This window comes from Garra rufa, chromosome 2 (assembly GCF_049309525.1).
Source record: "Garra rufa chromosome 2, GarRuf1.0, whole genome shotgun sequence".
In the NCBI taxonomy this organism is placed as follows: domain Eukaryota; kingdom Metazoa; phylum Chordata; class Actinopteri; order Cypriniformes; family Cyprinidae; genus Garra; species Garra rufa.
The window spans coordinates 38,376,775-38,396,368 of NC_133362.1; the positions used below are offsets into that span (position 1 = coordinate 38,376,775).

General features: G+C 34.3%; 1 protein-coding gene across 1 annotated transcript in view; it reads left to right on the forward strand.

Moving 5' to 3' along the window:
- The window catches only part of LOC141326440 (protein kinase C epsilon type-like), a 66,297-nt gene that overhangs the window by 28,435 nt on the left and 18,268 nt on the right, over positions 1–19,594 (forward strand). The window contains exons 5-7 of the mRNA XM_073835185.1: positions 1,638–1,792; positions 17,088–17,226; positions 17,602–17,790. Of these exons, the coding sequence (XP_073691286.1) occupies positions 1,638–1,792; positions 17,088–17,226; positions 17,602–17,790 (483 nt within the window). The remainder of the gene's footprint in view (positions 1–1,637; positions 1,793–17,087; positions 17,227–17,601; positions 17,791–19,594) is intronic.

Sequence of the window (19,594 nt, forward strand, 5' to 3'; positions counted from 1 at the left end):
AAAGTTCATTCCCCTATGTCGGAATCCTTTAGGGCTAGACTAATGATTTTTATGACTTTTTCGGTTCTGTTAAATGTTCTTGAAAGTTGGATGGCTGTATTAAAATGTAAATGTCCATCCAAAAATGAAATGAAAAATTGCTGTTAAATTACTCACCCTCAGGTCATCCAAGATGTAGGTTATTGTTTTTTATCAGTAGAGCAGTAAAGAAGACTTTTAGCTGAAACCATGGTTAGTGGTGGTTCATACAATGGCCTATTATAGTATACCAGTGGCTGCTGGCACATTGAGAGTCAAAAAAAGCATATGGCAAAACAAAACGAGTACCCAAGGCTCCTGACAATATATCAAGTTCTTACGAAGCAAAACTATCAGTCTGTGCAAGAAACAGAACATTGTAAAACATTATAGCATTCTTAACTGTAATCCATAGCCTCAGGCAAATGATCTGGAGCGATTTCCAGTTCGTGAACGAATGAGATGTTTCTTTGTAAAAGTTCAGTCAAAAAGACTCACAAATTTCCACCTTACGACTTTTGAATCAGTTAGAATCAGTATGAATCAGTCAAATGTCTTAGTCTAGCACTATAATGTCCCACAAATCTCCATCTCATGAATTGTGAATCAGTACTTTATGAATCAGTCTATCATCACAGTCTAGCACTATCAAGTCAGTTTCAAAATGATTTTTTTTATCAGAAATAATTTAGACTTTTAGTATTTTCGTTTATATAGTAAGTTGCCGATAGTAGGCAAAAAGACAAACAAATCTCCATCTCATGATTTGTGAATCAATACTTTATGAATCAGTCATATGTCGCAATCTAGCACTATGTCAGTTTCAAAATTAATGTTTTATCAAAAATAATGTTGATTTTTAGTATTTTCATTTGTGTAGTAGTTTGCCAATAGTAGTTTGCAGACAGTAGTCAAAAAGACACGCAAATCTCCATCTCATGATTTGTGAATCAGTACTTTATGAATCAGCCTATCATCGCAGTCTAGCACTATCAAGTCAGTTCCAAAATTTGTTTTATCGAAAATAATTTTGACTTTTAGTATTTTCGATTATATAGTAATTTGCTGATAGTAGTCAAAAAGACACACAAATCTCCATCTCATGATTTGTGAATCAGTACTTTTTGAAATCAGTCTATCATCGCAGTCTAGCACTATCATGTCAGTCTCAAAATTACCAAAAATAATGTTGAGTTTTATTATTTTTCTTTGTATAGTAGTTTGCCTATAGTTGGCAAAAGGACCTGCAAATTTACATCTCATGATTTGTGAATCAGTACTGTATGAATCAGTCTAACTCAGTCTCAAAATTAATATAATGTTTTACCAAAAGTAGTGTTGACTTAGTATTTTTGTTTGTGTAGGATGTTTTCTTAAAATAATTGTTAATAGGATCCTTAAGGAATTGTAGTCATAGTTTGATTCAAAATCAGAGCCGGAATCTGTCAATTCCTTACAATTCCCATTCCTACTTGTATGTAGACACCTAATGATATCTTTGATTTCAGGATGCAGTGATGTTTGCTTGAATACTTCTGAACGAGAAATTGTTCGAATTTTATAATTAGCAAAGTAATAGAGTCTGTAATGAATCTGTTTTCTCTGTTTCTTCTCTTTAGGACCGTTTGTTCTTCGTCATGGAATATGTAAATGGCGGAGACCTGATGTTCCAAATCCAACGTTCGCGCAAATTCGATGAAGCACGTTCTCGGTTTTACGCTGCTGAGGTGACCTCAGCCCTCATGTTCCTGCACCAAAATGGGGTCATTTACAGGTAAATTCATTGCTAGGCAACTAGCCACTGAAAAAAGCCAAAGGTCAAAGAACATTCAGGCAGTGTTTGGTTCCAAACCCTAAACTTCTTCTGTTTGTCTCACTGATAGACATAGCATCATTGTCAAGTAACCAAAAGAATAGAATGTCTTGAAACACCTCAGCCAAAATACCATTGTAACGCACAAAAGATACATTCCAAATTTAGTGAAATTTTAGCCTGATCATTTTTGGACGGAAAATTGGCCATCCTTTCCAAGTGTTTGCTCAAGTTTAATCCGGAATCCAGATCATTTATTTTCTCAGCGGGCTGTCACGCAATCCTGAACAGATTAGGTCTGAAGCGAATCAAACGGAGTCTGTATCACATGAACTGGCTCTGGCATGGTGCGTTGTATCTTTAGGAGCTATTTTGCCTAGAGACAGGAGCCCTTGTCTGCCTTGTTTACCTCAGGTTGTTTACTTTGATGAGCTATGTGCAATGATTTATTCGTTCCCAGACAGTTTGTTTACCTTCTCAATTGTGTGTCATTAACCACACACAACGGGCAGTGCTTCTGGGGCTGGAAGGCCAGGCTTTCCTTGGGATCATTTTTTATCTGTCACTGGCAATCCATCTTAACTGTCCAAAAATATCATGAGTTTGCACGCTGTTTACATGCAGCATTATACTGTTAAACTACTTCAAACCGGTGATATTTTTGGACAGTATGACTACAAAATGAGAAGTTTTGTAAAAATCTGTAAAATGAGAACTGAATCTGTATTACAGATTGTGATACAGATTTCACTGTAAAATCATCTTCATGATTCCTAAACTATAAAATAAAGCTGCATATAAACAACATACAAATTTATAATGCTTTTGTAAACCGTAATTCAGATTCATTTGTCATTCCAGTATGAAATCATATGTATTATGTATAACTTCACAGTAAGTGTGCACATAAACAACATTCAAACCTATAATGTTTTTGGACAGTATAATTAGAAAATGACAAGCTGAATATGTAAAATGACAAATAAATCTGTAATACTGATTCATTTGTCATTTTGCTATAAAATCATATGAATGTCTCTAGAACTGCAAAATAAAGCCATGTAAACAACATGCAAACCTATAATGTTTTTGAATAGAATGACAAGAAAATAACAAGCTGAATCTGTAATTCCAAATGAATCTGTCTTACTGATTTGTCATTTAACTGTAAAATCATATGCATGATGCCAGCACTACAAAATACAGCTGCATGTAAACAACATACAAACTTATGATATTTTTAGATAGTATGACTACAAATGAATCTGTAAAATGGCAAATTAATCTGTAATACAGAATAATTGGTAATTTTGCTGTAAAATCATATACATAATGGCTACACTCCAAAATAAGATGCATGTAAACAACAGCTTTGGACAGAATCACAAGAAAATGACAAGCATTTATTTGTCATTTCACTGTAAAAATCATACGTATGACACCAGCATAACAAAATGAATCTGCATGTAAACGATATGTAAACCTATGATATTCTTGGATGGTATGACTAGAAAATCGCAAGCTGAATCTGTAAATTTACAAATGAATCTGTAATACAGAGTAAAATAAGATTCATGATGCACACTGCAAAATACAGCTGCATGTGAACAACATACAAACCTATTATATTTTTGGACAGAATGACAAAAAATGGCAAGCTGAATCTGTAATGACGAATGAATCTATAATACAGATTCATTTGTCATTTTTCTGTAAAATCATGTGTATCACACCAGTATTGCAAAATTTATCAGCACATAAACTATATGCAAACCTGTTATATTTTTTTGAATGGTATTACTAGAAAATGACGAGCTAAATCTGTCAAATGACAAATGAATCTGTAATACAGAGCGATTGGTCACTTGGCTGTAAAAATCATGTGCATGACTCTAGAACTGCAAAATAAAGCTGCATGTAAACAACATGCAAACCTATAATTTTGTATAGAATTATAAGAAAGTAACAATCTGAATCTGTAAAATAACAAATGAATCTGCAATACAGCCGCTATTAAATCATATGCATAATGGCAGCACTGCAGAATAAACCTACATGTACAACCTACAACAACATGCAAACCTATGATATTTTTGGATGGTATGACTACAAAATGACAAGTTGAATCTGTAAAATGACAAATGTAATACAGATTCATTTGTCATTTAACAGATTCAGCTTGCTACTTTATGGTAGGTTCAATAGAATAATGCAGCATAACGCTGTGAGTACAAGTCATCATGGCCTCTTCTTCCCGTCGTCCCTCTGGCCCTCATTGAACCCAGCGACCTGTGAGTTTCCTCACCCACCCATTCTCGGCCTGGTCCTGAGCTCTTTCTGGTCTCAGACAGGAAGAATCTCATTTGGAGTTTAATGTTGTATTGAATTAAATCCACCTCCTCCCCAAACCGGCCTTCCTGAACCCAGACTTTTAGAGACTGAAGCGAAATGGGGGCTCTTATGAAAGTAGGACACTTAAGGCGAATAGGTCAAGCAGAGGTCCAGTGGTTCTAATTACACTGAGTTTATTATTTTTCCCCTTGTGAGCTACTCTAGAGACTCCTACACCATGTTATTGGTATGTTCAACAAAAAGAAACCATTGGTTATATGTGCTTTTTTAAACTGCAAGGTAAAAGAAACCAAAATGTGATTTACAACATAGAACTTGTCCAGAACTTGTGTTGTTTTTCTTTTGGTCTTTTGTCTTATCTCATTTAAAGCACTAAGTGTGTCTCCTGAAAAAAAAAGCTCTCCATTCACTTCATGACCAGGTTCTATTTAAAAACATGGTGCATTGGATGGCTGCCATGACATTCATTCATGTCTCTTACCCACCTCACAGTCGTCTGACCCCTTGTTTATGGTTGCGGCCACTGAAATGACATTTCTTTGGCAAGAAAGTAGACAGGATGTGATTTGGTCAATATGAATGGCTTATTGTGTATTATAAGAATAACAGCACACACACATACATGAACTTCCAGTCATACACCTCAAATTCGGCTCCGGCGCCAGTTCTGTCGATTACCTGATGGTGACAACCAGACAATGACATGCTGGACTTATGCTCTGCCATCATTGAAGGTCATTTCATGCAAAGCGTGCTGGGAGATTGATTGATCAGAAATCCCATCTAATCTGGCTCTGGCTCTGCTCTGGTCCAGCACAGGAAAAAACAGAGGAAGCATAAATTGTGCAGGTACTCCATACAGGAGATGGGGTTCGCAAAATAATATGGTGTCCTGGACACCAATTTCCCACTAGGGACATAAAAACACTTCACTCGTCTGTCTGGTTGTGTGAATATATGTTATAAGGGAAATTGTTCAATACTGTGTAAAGGGTAGATTGGTATGGAAGTCCATTTCCACCACTGGATAAAAAAATAAAAGAAGGTAAATACAATTTTTTTTTATCACACAATTCAGATTTTTTTTTCTAGCAATTGCAAGTTTACATCTTGCAATTCTGACTTTTTTCTCAGAATTGTGTGATATAAACTTGCGATTTTGAGAAATAAAGTTAGAATTCTGACTTTTTTCTCAGAATTGTAAGTTCACGCAAGTATCACGCAATTTCAAGGTATTAAGTCAGAATTGTGACCTAAACTTACTGGTATCTTTTTTTTCCTCAAAATTTGACTTTATAACTCGCAATTGCTAGTTTATATCTCACAATTTTTTAAAAATGTACAATTGCAAGATATAAACTTGCCACTGTGATTTTTTTTCAATTACAAGTTTAGTTTCTCTATTTTATGTTATTTTAACTTTATTTCTCACAATTGTGAGTTTATATCATGCAATTCTGAGAAAAAAGTCAGAATTGTGAGTTTATATCTCGCAATTGACTTTATAACGCGCAATTTCAAGTTTATGTCACGCAATATTTAGAAAAAGTCAGAATTGTGAGTTTGTATCTTACAATTCTGACTTTATAACTCACAATTGTGAGTTTATATTACGCAATATAAACTTACAATTGTGAGAGGAAAAAGTAAGAATTGCAAGATATAAATTCGCAATTGTCAGAAAAAGTCAGAATTGAGAGTTTTTTATATCGCAATTGTGACTTTATTTCTCGAAATTGTGAGCTTGTATCACACAATTCTGAGAAAAAAGTCTAAATTGTGAGTTTGTATCTCGCAATTGACTTTATAACGCGCAATTTCAAGTTTATGTCACACAATTTTTAGAAAAAGTCAGAATTGTGAGTTTGTATCTTGCAATTCTGACTTTTTAACTCACAATTGCGAGTTTATATCACAATTCTGAGAAAAAAGTACAACTGCAAGATATAAACTTAAAATTGTGAGAAATAAAATTAGAATTGAGATTTCACAATTGTCAGAAAAAAGTCAGAATTGAGTTTTTATATCGCAATTCTGGCTTTATTTCTCGAAATTGTGAGCTTGTATCACAAAATTTTGAGAAAAAAGTCTGAATTATGAGTTTGTATCTTGCAATTCTGACTTTTTAACTCGCATTTGCTAGTTTATATCATGCAATTTTGATAAAAAAAAAGTCTGAATTTTGAGTTTATATCTCACAATTGACTTTATAACGCTCATTTGCAAGTGTTAATATCACACAGTTTTGAGAAATAGTTTTGTATCTTGCAATTCTGACTTTATAACTCGCAATTGCAAATTTATATCATGCAATTTTGAGAAAAAGGCAGAATTGTGAGTTAATATCTTACAATTCTGACTTTATAACTCACAATTGTGAGTTTATATCACACAATTTTGAGAAAAAGCCAGAATTGTGAGTTTATATCTCGCAATTGACTTTATAATGCGCAGTTGTGAGTTTATATCACGCAATTTTGAGAAAAAAGCCAGAATTGTGAGTTTATATCTCGCAATTGACTTTATAATGCGCAGTTGTGAGTTTATATCACACAATTTTGAGAAAAAGCCAGAATTGTGAGTTTATATCTCGCAATTGACTTTATAATGCGCAGTTGTGAGTTTATATCACGCAATTTTGAGAAAAAAGGCAGAATTGTGAGTTTATATCTCGCAATTGACTTTATAATGCGCAGTTGTGAGTTTATATCACGCAATTTTGAGAAAAAAGGCAGAATTGTGAGTTTATATCTCGCAATTGACTTTATAATGCGCAGTTGTGAGTTTATATCACGCAATTTTGAGAAAAAAGGCAGAATTGTGAGTTTATATCTCGCAATTGACTTTATAATGCGCAGTTGTGAGTTTATATCACACAATTTTGAGAAAAAAGTCAGAATTGTGAGTTTATATCTCGCAATTGACTTTATAATGCGCAGTTGTGAGTTTATATCACAATTTTGAGAAAAAGCCAGAATTGTGAGTTTATATCTCGCAATTGACTTTATAATGCGCAGTTGTGAGTTTATATCACACAATTTTGAGAAAAAAGTCAGAATTGTGAGTTTATATCTCGCAATTGACTTTATAATGCGCAGTTGTGAGTTTATATCACACAATTTTGAGAAAAAAGTCAGAATTGTGAGTTTATAACTCGCAATTGACTTTATAATGCGCAGTTGTGAGTTTATATCACAATTTTGAGAAAAAGCCAGAATTGTGAGTTTATATCTCGCAATTGACTTTATAATGCGCAGTTGTGAGTTTATATCACACAATTTTGAGAAAAAAGTCAGAATTGTGAGTTTATAACTCGCAATTGACTTTATAATGCGCAGTTGTGAGTTTATATCACGCAATTTTGAGAAAAAAGTCAGAATTGTGAGTTTATATCTCGCAATTGACTTTATAATGCGCAGTTGTGAGTTTATATCACGCAATTTTGAGAAAAAAGTCAGAATTGTGAGTTTATATCTCGCAATTGACTTTATAATGCGCAGTTGTGAGTTTATATCACAATTTTGAGAAAAAGCCAGAATTGTGAGTTTATATCTCGCAATTGACTTTATAACGTGCAACTGCAAGTTTATATCACACAATTTTGAGAAAAAAGTCAGAATTGTGAGTTTATATCTCGCAATTGACTTTATAACGTGCAACTGCAAGTTTATATCACACAATTTTGAGAAAAAAGTCAGAATTGTGAGTTTATATCTCGCAATTGACTTTATAATGCGCAGTTGTGAGTTTATATCACACAATTTTGAGAAAAAAGTCAGAATTGTGAGTTTATATCTCGCAATTGACTTTATAATGCGCAGTTGTGAGTTTATATCACAATTTTGAGAAAAAGCCAGAATTGTGAGTTTATATCTCGCAATTGACTTTATAATGCGCAGTTGTGAGTTTATATCACACAATTTTGAGAAAAAAGTCAGAATTGTGAGTTTATATCTCGCAATTGACTTTATAATGCGCAGTTGTGAGTTTATATCACACAATTTTGAGAAAAAAGTCAGAATTGTGAGTTTATAACTCGCAATTGACTTTATAATGCGCAGTTGTGAGTTTATATCACAATTTTGAGAAAAAGCCAGAATTGTGAGTTTATATCTCGCAATTGACTTTATAATGCGCAGTTGTGAGTTTATATCACACAATTTTGAGAAAAAAGTCAGAATTGTGAGTTTATAACTCGCAATTGACTTTATAATGCGCAGTTGTGAGTTTATATCACGCAATTTTGAGAAAAAAGTCAGAATTGTGAGTTTATATCTCGCAATTGACTTTATAATGCGCAGTTGTGAGTTTATATCACGCAATTTTGAGAAAAAAGTCAGAATTGTGAGTTTATATCTCGCAATTGACTTTATAATGCGCAGTTGTGAGTTTATATCACAATTTTGAGAAAAAGCCAGAATTGTGAGTTTATATCTCGCAATTGACTTTATAACGTGCAACTGCAAGTTTATATCACACAATTTTGAGAAAAAAGTCAGAATTGTGAGTTTATATCTCGCAATTGACTTTATAACGTGCAACTGCAAGTTTATATCACACAATTTTGAGAAAAAAGTCAGAATTGTGAGTTTATATCTCGCAATTGACTTTATAATGCGCAGTTGTGAGTTTATATCACGCAATTTTGAGAAAAAAGGCAGAATTGTGAGTTTATATCTCGCAATTGACTTTATAATGCGCAGTTGTGAGTTTATATCACAATTTTGAGAAAAAGCCAGAATTGTGAGTTTATATCTCGCAATTGACTTTATAACGTGCAACTGCAAGTTTATATCACACAATTTTGAGAAAAAAGTCAGAATTGTGAGTCCTTATAAGGCAGTTCTGAGAAAAAAAATGAGATTTGTGAGATAAAAACACGAAATAACCTTTTTATTTTTTATTCAGTGGCGGAAACAGGCTTCCATAGATTGGAATTAGTTGTCACTTTGGGAAATTAAACATCTTAGTAGCTATACAGAATTAAACGTTTTTTGATTTTTGTATGTTTGTTCCAAACATATAATTCAAAAGCATAGTATTTATTTATTTATTTGTCTGTGTATTTGTATCTTTTTTTTGTGAATATGACACAGGTCAGGGCAAGTGGTCACATTTTTGTTTGTTGTAATTTAATACAATTATTGAATTGATAAATTTCTCATATTCTTATTTCTTAGCATTTTAATTTGCCAAAGCAATGGTTTGATATTTTGCATGTTACTTATAACTTATTAATGTTTTGAAGGTTTCTTCTTACCAAATCTGCATTATTTGATCAAAAAATAGAGTTAAAACAGTAATATGTGACCCTGGACCACAAAACCAGTCTTAAGTCACTGGGGTATGTTTGTAGCAATAGCCAAAAATACATTGCATGGGTCAAAATTATTGATTTTTCTTTTATGTCAAAAATCATTAGGAATTTAAGTAAAGATCATGTTCCATGAAGATTTTTTGTAAAATTCCTACTGTAAATGTATCAAAATGTAATTTTTGATTAGTAATATGCATTGTTAAGATCCTAATTTGGACAACTTTAAAGGTGATTTTCTCAGGATTTTGATTTTTTTGCACCCTCAGATTCCTGATTTTCAAATAGTTGTATCTCGGCCAAATATTGTCCTATCCTAACAAACCATACATCAATAGAAAGCTTATTTACTGAGCTTTCATATTATATATACATCTCAGTTTTGTAATATTTAACCTTATGACTGGTTTTGTGGTCCAGGGTCACATATTATAAAAAAATATATTTCCAATTTAAAATCACTATTCTATTTAAATATTTTAAAATCTAATTTATTTCTGTGAGTCAAAGCTGAATTTTCTGCATCATTACTCCAGACTTTAGTGTCACATGATCCTTTAGAAATCATTCTAATATGCTGATTTCCTGCTAAAGCAACATTTCCTAGTCTTATCGTGACGTGAATGTGATAAAAAGTGTGACATTAGCCCTGGTCAGCCTTAAATCTGATTACCCTGCATAAAGCGAGCCACGTGCCATCATCATCGTCGCCTCGAGCAAGACACTTTAGGTTGCTCCAGTAATAAGTTTAAGCAGTGCGCTGTGACGACGTCATGTGAAACTTGTGGAAGTCATTTCCACCAGTTATAAATAAAATTCCCCAGCTTAATTCTCCCTTAAGCCTTCGGTGTCCTTGCGTTTTGGGAATTGCAGGAGACCTGCATGTCGAAACGCAGTCTGCATGTTAACGCTTCTGCATGCAAGCGCATGGCAGAACAGCATTTTTCCCCCATGAGAACCAATTTTACCTCTCTATGACCTGCCGCACATACCAGGACCAAAAAAAAAACTGAATGCAGAACATTCTAGAACAAAATGTGCAGGGGCAGCTTTCTTCTCGCTATCAGTGAAGGACATGGTGGCAGTTTTGACTGAAACCGCAGAAGTTTGATCTGGTTAAAGAGGACATGTTTGAGCTTGACGTCCCTGCTGTAGATTGCAATTGGCTGCTTCGGTTGTTTGTTTGTATTCAGCGCTCTAAAAATAGATAGTAAGAGCAGGTGGCATAGATGTGGCTGCTCTGCTTGATTACCCATCTTTTGTTGACCTGTGGCTCTTGAGGGATTTTGTTACGGCGTAGCATGGGAGTGTTAGGGATAAGGAGGACACGAAAGCACCGGGCCTCAAAAGGGCTTGCGATGGAACAATGTGTGCTAGTAGTTATTATAGCATTTCCACACCTTGTCCTTGAGATCTGTTTGCCAGATAGATGATAGCAACATTAGACTGCTGAGGTGCTGTTCACTTGCATACAATGAGTATCCTTGTAATCCTCTTTCTCTAAGAGTTAACTGATATGTATTAACCCAAGAGCACATTCAGAGAAAAAAAAGACTCTTACATTTAGTAAACAAGGTCCTCTGTGTGCTAAGTATGGACTAAGAGGCTCACTTACAGCCCCTATAATTACTAATCACCGTAAACCTTGTACGCAAGTTGTGTTTTACACGATGATTGGTTGATTTTTTTTTTCTTTCCGTTCACTTATGTCAACTGGGATGTTGTTTCTGGGCCGCTGCTTTGCAGGCCATCTATATAGGCAACTAGTTGCGGTGTAATTCAGTTATAAAGAGTCTTTTCTTTTCTATTATGCATGAATATTAATTAGATCATGCGGACGTTGCTTGGTAACTTTCCAGGAGTGTCCAGCTAACTTAGTATTCATGAGCAAAGTGTTCACCTTGGTAGGGTAGGTAAATTACTGCATATAGGCGTCTGAGAAGATGTACTGATAATGTCAATCAGCAAGCATTATATAATGCCTAACATGTGACATTTAAAAAAAAAAAAGCTTTCCATTGATGTATGGTTTGTTATCATAGGACAATATTTGAAAATCTGGAATCTGAGGGTGCAAAAAAATCTAAATACTGAGGAAATTTCCTTTAAAATTGTCCAAAAGTTCTTAGAAATGCATATTACTAATCAAAAATTAAGTTTTGATATATTTACATTTATTTGCCAAAGAAATCTAGTAACCCTATTATCAATTTTGATAAATTATTAATGCATCTTACTAAATAAAATTTTTTTTTTTTTTTTTTTTTAAATATGACGAGTATATGTGTGTATATTTGTCATACTAAATATTTGCACACAATGGTAATATAAAAAATATGGTACACTATAAATAACTGTACACTACCAGTCAAAAGTTTTTGAACAGTAAGATTTGTAATGTTTTTTTAAAGAAGTCTCTTATGCTTATCAAGGCTTCATTTATTTGATGAACAGTACAGCAAAAACAGTACAATTTTGACTATTTAAAATAACCGTTTTCTATTTGAATATATTTTAAAATGTAATTTATTCCTGTGATTTCAAAGCTGCATTTTTAGCATCATTAGTCCAGTCACATGATCCTTCAGAAATTATTTCTTGAGGAGCAAATCAGCATATTATAATGATTTCGGAAGGATCATGTGACATTGAAGACTGAAGTAATGATGCTAAAAATGTAGCATTGAAATCACAGGAATAAATTACATTTTAAAATATATTCAAATATAAATCAGTTATTTTAAATAGTAAAAATATTTCACAATATTACTGCTTTTAAATAAATGCAGGCTTGGTGAGCAAAAGAGAATTCTGTTAAAAAAAACATTAAAAAATCTTACTGTCTAAAAACTTTTGACTGGTAGTGTATATAATTATGAATTATTAATATTAGCAAAAATTATTTCTGTTAATTCCACTTTTATAACATTATATTAAAAGGGTGCACGTCTTGTTTTTCCTTGGTGTGTCTTTTGGGGGGGGGGGGGGGGGCTGATTTTTTTAGCAGAGAGGTTGCTGTGTACGTAATGGAAAAATCACTCCTCAAGATTTGCTTAAAAACACAGGAAATGCTCTAAATTGAGTCTGTTGCCATCTCTCTCTCTCTCTCTCTCTCTCTGTCTTTCTCCGGCTCTGCCTTGTTGTTCAGTGTTGTTGTGCTCTTACTATGTCAGTACTTTCCTCCAAAGGAAAGAAGCTCCAGTGAAACCCAATACAATAGTTAATCTCATCCATTATAGACCTTTTGTATTTTTACAGCTCATGCTGAACTCAAGCTTCTCATGTTGTTTATACGTCTTTCTTTTATCTTCATTTAAACTGCCTTTCATTGAAAACATGTGTTTTACTTAGTAATTTACATATTAGTGTTGTAAAAGCACCTTTTTTATGTCTTTTAGGCTTCCATTACACTTATAAACAAAACACTCATTTTAAATAAGTAATGAAAAAACATTTTAATATAATTATGATTCATTAATTTATGAAAAACAAGAAAGGATCAGTACTGAGGATTTCACCTAAAAGATGTTTACATATAGTCCACAAGAGAAAATAATAGTTGAATTTATAAAAATGACCCCGTTCAAAAGTTTTCATACACTTGATTCTTAATACTGTGTTGTTACCTGAATGATTCACAGCTGTGTTTTTTTGTTTTGTTTGTTTGTTTTATTTAGAGATAGTTGTTTATGAGCCCACTGTACTTCAGAAAAATACTTCAGGTCCAATAAATTATTTCTTTTTTCAGAATTTGTGTATTTGAACCCTTTTCCAACAATGACTGTATGATTTTGAGATCCATCTTTTCACACTGAGGACAACTGAAGGACTCATATGCAACTATTACAGAAGGTTCAAACGTTCACTGATGATTCTTAATAGCCGGGGTGAAAACTTTTGAACACATAAAGATGTGTACATTTTTCTTATTTTGCCTAAATCTCATATCACTTTAGAAGCTACAGAAGATGCTTACATGTTTCCCAGAAGATGAAATCAGTTAAATTTGACCTGATCTTTTAATTCAAAAAGGCCTTTAATGCATTGTGTTTCCTTCTAAAGCATCAGAGTGTTTGAACCTTTCGTAATAGTTGTATATGAGTCTCGCAGTTGTCCTCAGTGTGAAAAGATGGATCTCAAAAGCATACAGTCATTGTTGGAAAGGGTTCAAATACACAAAAATGCTGAAAAACCAAAGAATTTGTGGGACCTGAATCATTTTTCTGAAGAACAGGGGGTAGTTTAACTGTTCAGGACAAACAAGGGGAAAAAACACAGCTGTTTATCATTTAGGTCAACAACACAGTATTAAGAATATTTTGAACAGGGTCATTTAATTATGATTCATTAATTTATAAAAAAACAAGCAAGGATCAGTATTGATTTTAAACTAAGAGGATTTAATGAGGGATTTTGTTCACACAGAGCAAACAGCATATCTAATCTATTCCTGATATTGATGGATATTATCTTGATTTTGAGTGAACTAAAGCCTCACCTCACACTCTCAAAAAATCTCTGGAAAAAACAAAGACCATGTTACTTAACATCCTGGAAAATAAAAGCGAAAGTGAGAGCAGCATTCTCCATTTATGCACTTCAAAGAGGGCAGATAAGAGCGGCCAATGTAGCAAAGTCACATAATCTAAATCAACAAATGAAGCTCACCGGATGAATTAAGCTCTCTTTTTTGGGAAGGGCAACATGAAGGCTGTGTTTGAAGGTGTGTAGACAACAGCAGGACTTAGGAATGGATATAGGGGGAAAAGAGAGACAGATGGAGAGATGGACAATTCTGGAACATCTTGTGATGTGGGTATAGAGGACAATACAGAGTAACTGTTCACATCTCATGAACTTTCCACCTCTTTTCTCTCTGTGAACCTACACTTAAGGTCAAGCATATCTGCTGTTTCTTTGTTTGACTTTTTATTTCACATTTTAATAATAGTTGTTGACTCAAGTGGAAATATAGATATAATGTAGTGAAAAAAACATATAAAGATTCAGACGAAGTGGATCATAACATATCAACATTCATTACAAGCATTTTTTCCACACTTCTGCATGTAAAGAGTGATTGAACGCTCTTGGTGGGGAAAGACAGAGAGGAATGAAGCCCCTCGCGCCAACTTTTTAGACCGACAGGAACGTGCCGAGCACCAGGGTGCCTTTCTGAAAGGAACAGTTGCGTAAGGCATCCGAAGCTCCCCTCCCTTTCCAGTGAGGATGGTTTTATGAAAACACCTTTGACTGAATGACATCCTGCGAAGTGATGTTGACATTTTTGTTGCAATCAACCATCAAACCCCAATCCAACTGGTTTCATCCAACTCCTTGTTGTCTTTCATCAGGGGCACCTTATCATCTCGCGCTCTACTTTTCTTTTTTTGTTCGCTCTCTCTCTTTACCTTCTTCTTATGCTGGTTAAATTCACTGCGTGGGTACATGCAGAGCGCCTTTTATATATATCTGTGACTTGTGCATCCTCTTAAGGATGCTCAAATACTGCTGCACTGACATTAAGTCTGGCCTGAAATATGTTATTTTAAACTTATACTGTTTTGCATTATTGTTATTTAGTACTGACTTGAATAAGATATTTCACATAAAAGAGAAAGAGAGAAAATAATACCCCGTTCAAAAGTTTACATACACTTGATTCTTAATACTGTGTTGTTACCTGAGTTATCAGGTAATGATAGTTGTTTATGAGTCTCTTCTTTGTCCTGAACAGTTAAACTGCCTGCTGTTCTTCAGAAAAATCCTTCAGGTCCCACAAATTATTTGGTTTTTCAGCATTTTTGTGTGTCTGAACCCTTTTCCAACAATGACTATGATTTTGAGATCCATCTTTTCACACTGAGGACAACTGAGGGACTCATATGCAACTATTACACAAGGTTCAAACACTCACTGATGCTTCAGAAGGAAAAAGAATGCATTAAGAGCAGGGGGTGAAAGCTTTTGAACAGAATGAAGATGTGTACATTTTTCCTATTTTGCCTAAATATCATATTTTCGTCATTTAGTACCGCCCTTTAGAAGCTACAGAAGATGCTTGCATGTTTCCCAGAAGATAAAATCAGTTACATTTAGCCTGATCTTTAAATTTAAAAAGTTTTCACCCCCTGGCCTTTAATGAATCGTGTTTCCTTCTGAAGCATCAGTGAGCATTTGAACCTTCTGTAATAGTTGCATATGAGTCCCTCAGTTGTCCTCAGTGTGAAAAGATGGATCTCAAAATCATACAGTCAGTGTTGGAAAGGGTTCAAATACACAAAAATCCTGAAAAACCAAAGAATTTGTGCGACCTGAAGGATTTTTCTGAAGAACAGCAGGCAGTTTAACTGTTCAGGACAAACAAGAGACTCATGCACAACTATCACTAAACAAAAAAAACACAGCTGTGGATCATTCAGGTAACAACACAGTATTAAGAATCAAGTGTATGTAAACTTTTGAACGGGGTCATTTTTAAAAATTAAATTTATTATTTATTGTAGAAAAAATAAATAAATCTTTTGTTGGTCAAATAATTAACATTTTGCAGATTCTGTAAGGTGTATGTAAACGTTTGACCTCAACTGTATATATTTTACATCTGTTCTGGATTCAAAATATATAAAATATGTAACACGTAAAGATAAATCAATTAAATTTGATGGAAATGTGTCTTGCAGCCAAAATGTGTAAATATTTTAAACAGACTGAAATAAATTACTCAATAACATTTTTAAAGAACAAATGGTATTTTGTGTTTTTATTCTTCTTATGGTTTTATTATTAGATATTAGAATTTTTTTCATATTTTGAATGGTTTAAATATTTCACATTTTGTCTGTTTTGTTGACCTATCAGTTTCATCAAATTACACTGCAATGAATTTATCTTTTACACCTCTTTTATCAATATGATTCAACTATAGACACTTGACAAACTTGAGTGAAGTGTGAACATGGCTGACAATCAAACTAACAACTGTTTTTAAATTTCTCATAACTATTACATTTGTTTTTAAAAGAGTGTTATGAGACCTGTTGTGATTGGTCTCAGGTTGATTTAAACGGTTTTATACAGATTGTGTGAAATCTCTGAAGAATACTATTAAAAAGATCAAAGTCAGTTTAAACATGGCTTTTTCTTGTTTTGCCTTTTTGCTTTCACACTAGTTTTTATTTCGATACCTTTAATTTACTAAAGTTTAAAAAAATAACTGCATATTTTATTATAATGTTTGGTGTCACTGGTTATCCGTTGGTGTTGTTTGTTTGGTTATAGATTGTTCTGTTGCTGTCTGCACGTGTACGCAGGCTGGCATCAGGATATTAGTGTCCGCTTGATCAAACTATGAGTGTCAGTAAATGATTCACCTGCTGTGTTTCAAGTGTTGCTTAATATTTGGATAGAGACATCCAGAATCTTGGTCATGCATCAGTTTTTAGGATGTTCAGTAAAGTGATGTTAGAGTTAGTTTTATTCATTGTTGTCAATCAGTTCAAACAACCAATGCACTTGTGTCAGAAAATTGTAATAAGAATTCTTGAGTGCATTGCCGTATTATTACTGTTTATTACATTTTCTTGCCAGGGATTTGAAGCTAGACAACATTTTGCTGGATGCAGAGGGTCACTGTAAGCTGGCAGACTTTGGCATGTGTAAGGAGGGAATCCTGGATGGCATCACAACCACAACATTCTGTGGCACACCAGATTACATTGCCCCAGAGGTACAGTATTTCACACTCTCACACACACAAACGCCCAGTGATAGTCTCATTTCTACTGCTTGGTTCTCATTAAAGCTATAAAACATTGATTTATTTGGTCAAACTTTATTTTAAGGTCCAATTCTCACTATTAACAATGACTTTTGGCTCAGTAAATTCCTAATTACTGCTCATTAATAGTTAGTAAGGCATTTGTTAAGTTTGTTTAGTACTGGGTCGGATTAAGGTATCTAAAATGTGACCCTGGACCACAAAACCAGTCTTAAGTAGCACAGGTTACATTGTTTGGAAATAATTATAGATTTTAAGTAAAGTTCCATGAAGATATTTAGTATTTTGTTTCAGATTTCTCTTTTTGTGATTTGTCGTTTTCAGATCCTGCAGGAGCTTGAGTACGGCCCGTCAGTGGACTGGTGGGCTCTAGGTGTGCTGATGTATGAGATGATGGCTGGTCAGCCTCCATTTGAAGCGGATAATGAAGACGACCTTTTTGAGTCTATTCTCCATGATGACGTCTTGTATCCCGTGTGGCTCAGCAAAGAAGCCGTCAGCATTCTTAAAGCGGTACGTGTTCGGATTTCACTCTGGGAATTATCTAAGTATACATTTTTTCCCTGCTGATTATTACTGAAAACATAGGTTAGCAAATATATCTCTTGCCACGTCTTAACCTTTCCTCTTACTACTGTCTCACACTCTTCTTACAAGAATAGTTAAGTAACGCAAGAGCAAAAGAAGGCGACAGTTCCGAAAAATGACACTCCTTGTGGGAAAAGAACAGATTGTTTGTGTTCCCTGCTGGATTTTTGAGTTGTGTAATCTCAGAGGTCTCATTTCAGGATGAGCAGCCCGCTATTGCATGGGTTACTCCTCTTTTAACTGTACAGATTGTTTAAGTGCATATGACAAAGAGCTGAGGAACATTTTGTTGACCAAAATAAGATGGATCATACAAAATGCATGTTATTTTTTATTTAGTACTGACCTGAAAAAGATATTTTACAGAAAAGACGTTTACATACACTGTAGTCCACAAGCTTAAAAGTTTACATACAAGTGATTCTTAATACTGTGTTGTTACCTGAATGATCCACAGCTGTGTTTTTTTGTTTAGTGATAGATGTTAATGCCTTGTTTGTCCTGAACAATTAAACTACCCGCTGTTCTTCAGAAAAATCCTTCAGGTCCCACAAATTCTTTGGTTTTTCAGCATTTTTGTGTATTTGAACCCCTTCCAACAATGACTGTATGATTTTGAGATGTATCTTTTCACACTGTGGACAACTGAGGGACTCTTGGAATTCGAAGATCAGGGTAGATTTAACATATTTTGTCTTCTGGAGCTTCTGAACGGCAGTACTAAATGAAAAAAAAAAAGATATTTACATAAAATGAGAAAAAATGAACACATCTTCATTCTGTGCAAAAGTTTACACCCCTGGCTCTGAATGCATCGTTTTTCCTTCTGGAGCATCAGTGAGCATTTGAACCTTTTGTAATAGTTGCATATTACAATTACATATTAGTCTCTCGGTTGTCTTCAGTGTGAAAATTCGGATCTCAAAATCATACAGTCATTGTGGAAAGGGTTTAAATTAGTGGTGGGCCGTTATCGGCGTTAACGTGCTGCGTTAACGTGAGACTCTTATCGGGCGATAAAAAAAATATCGCCGTTAATCTATTCTCAAATTTGGGTTGGGAGCTGGGTCTAAACTACGCAAGATATGATGACTTTCACATTGATAGTTTAACGCGGATGTATACCAAAGACTATAGAATTCAATATGGTCGCGTGTTTACGTCTCTTCCGCCAAAACACAGACGGGATCGCGTCGTCCTCCATTCATAAAAACCGAATCTACTATAGCGCGAAATGCCACGTAAATTCGTCGTTTTTTGGATTCATAAATCAAATGTTGGTCTGTCACTTAATTCAAATCGCGATATGGACTAGTGTCTGTGAAAACTGAAATGCAAAAAGACCGTTTTAATATGAATCCGGTATGTTCCGTTTGCCTAGCTGTCTGTATGGATGGTGGAGACGCGCTTTTACTACACGCATACTGAAACACACGTGATGCTCCCGGTAATTTCTGGCATTTGTATCTCACATGAACAGATAAACTCAATCTCCAAAACTGCTGTGAGTGTCACTTTTACCGTTTCATTTGAGAAAACTCGCATCATATCATACTGTATACACAGAAACTTCACGGCAACCTGTCAAAATAAAAGTACGGTGTGTATCCCCACCCCCCAAAAGCTGGAAACGTAGGGGAAACACTGGCTACCATAGATATATATACGTATATGTATATTTTTTATCACACTGTACAACAATAATACTGTTTTTTTATTACAGTAAGGG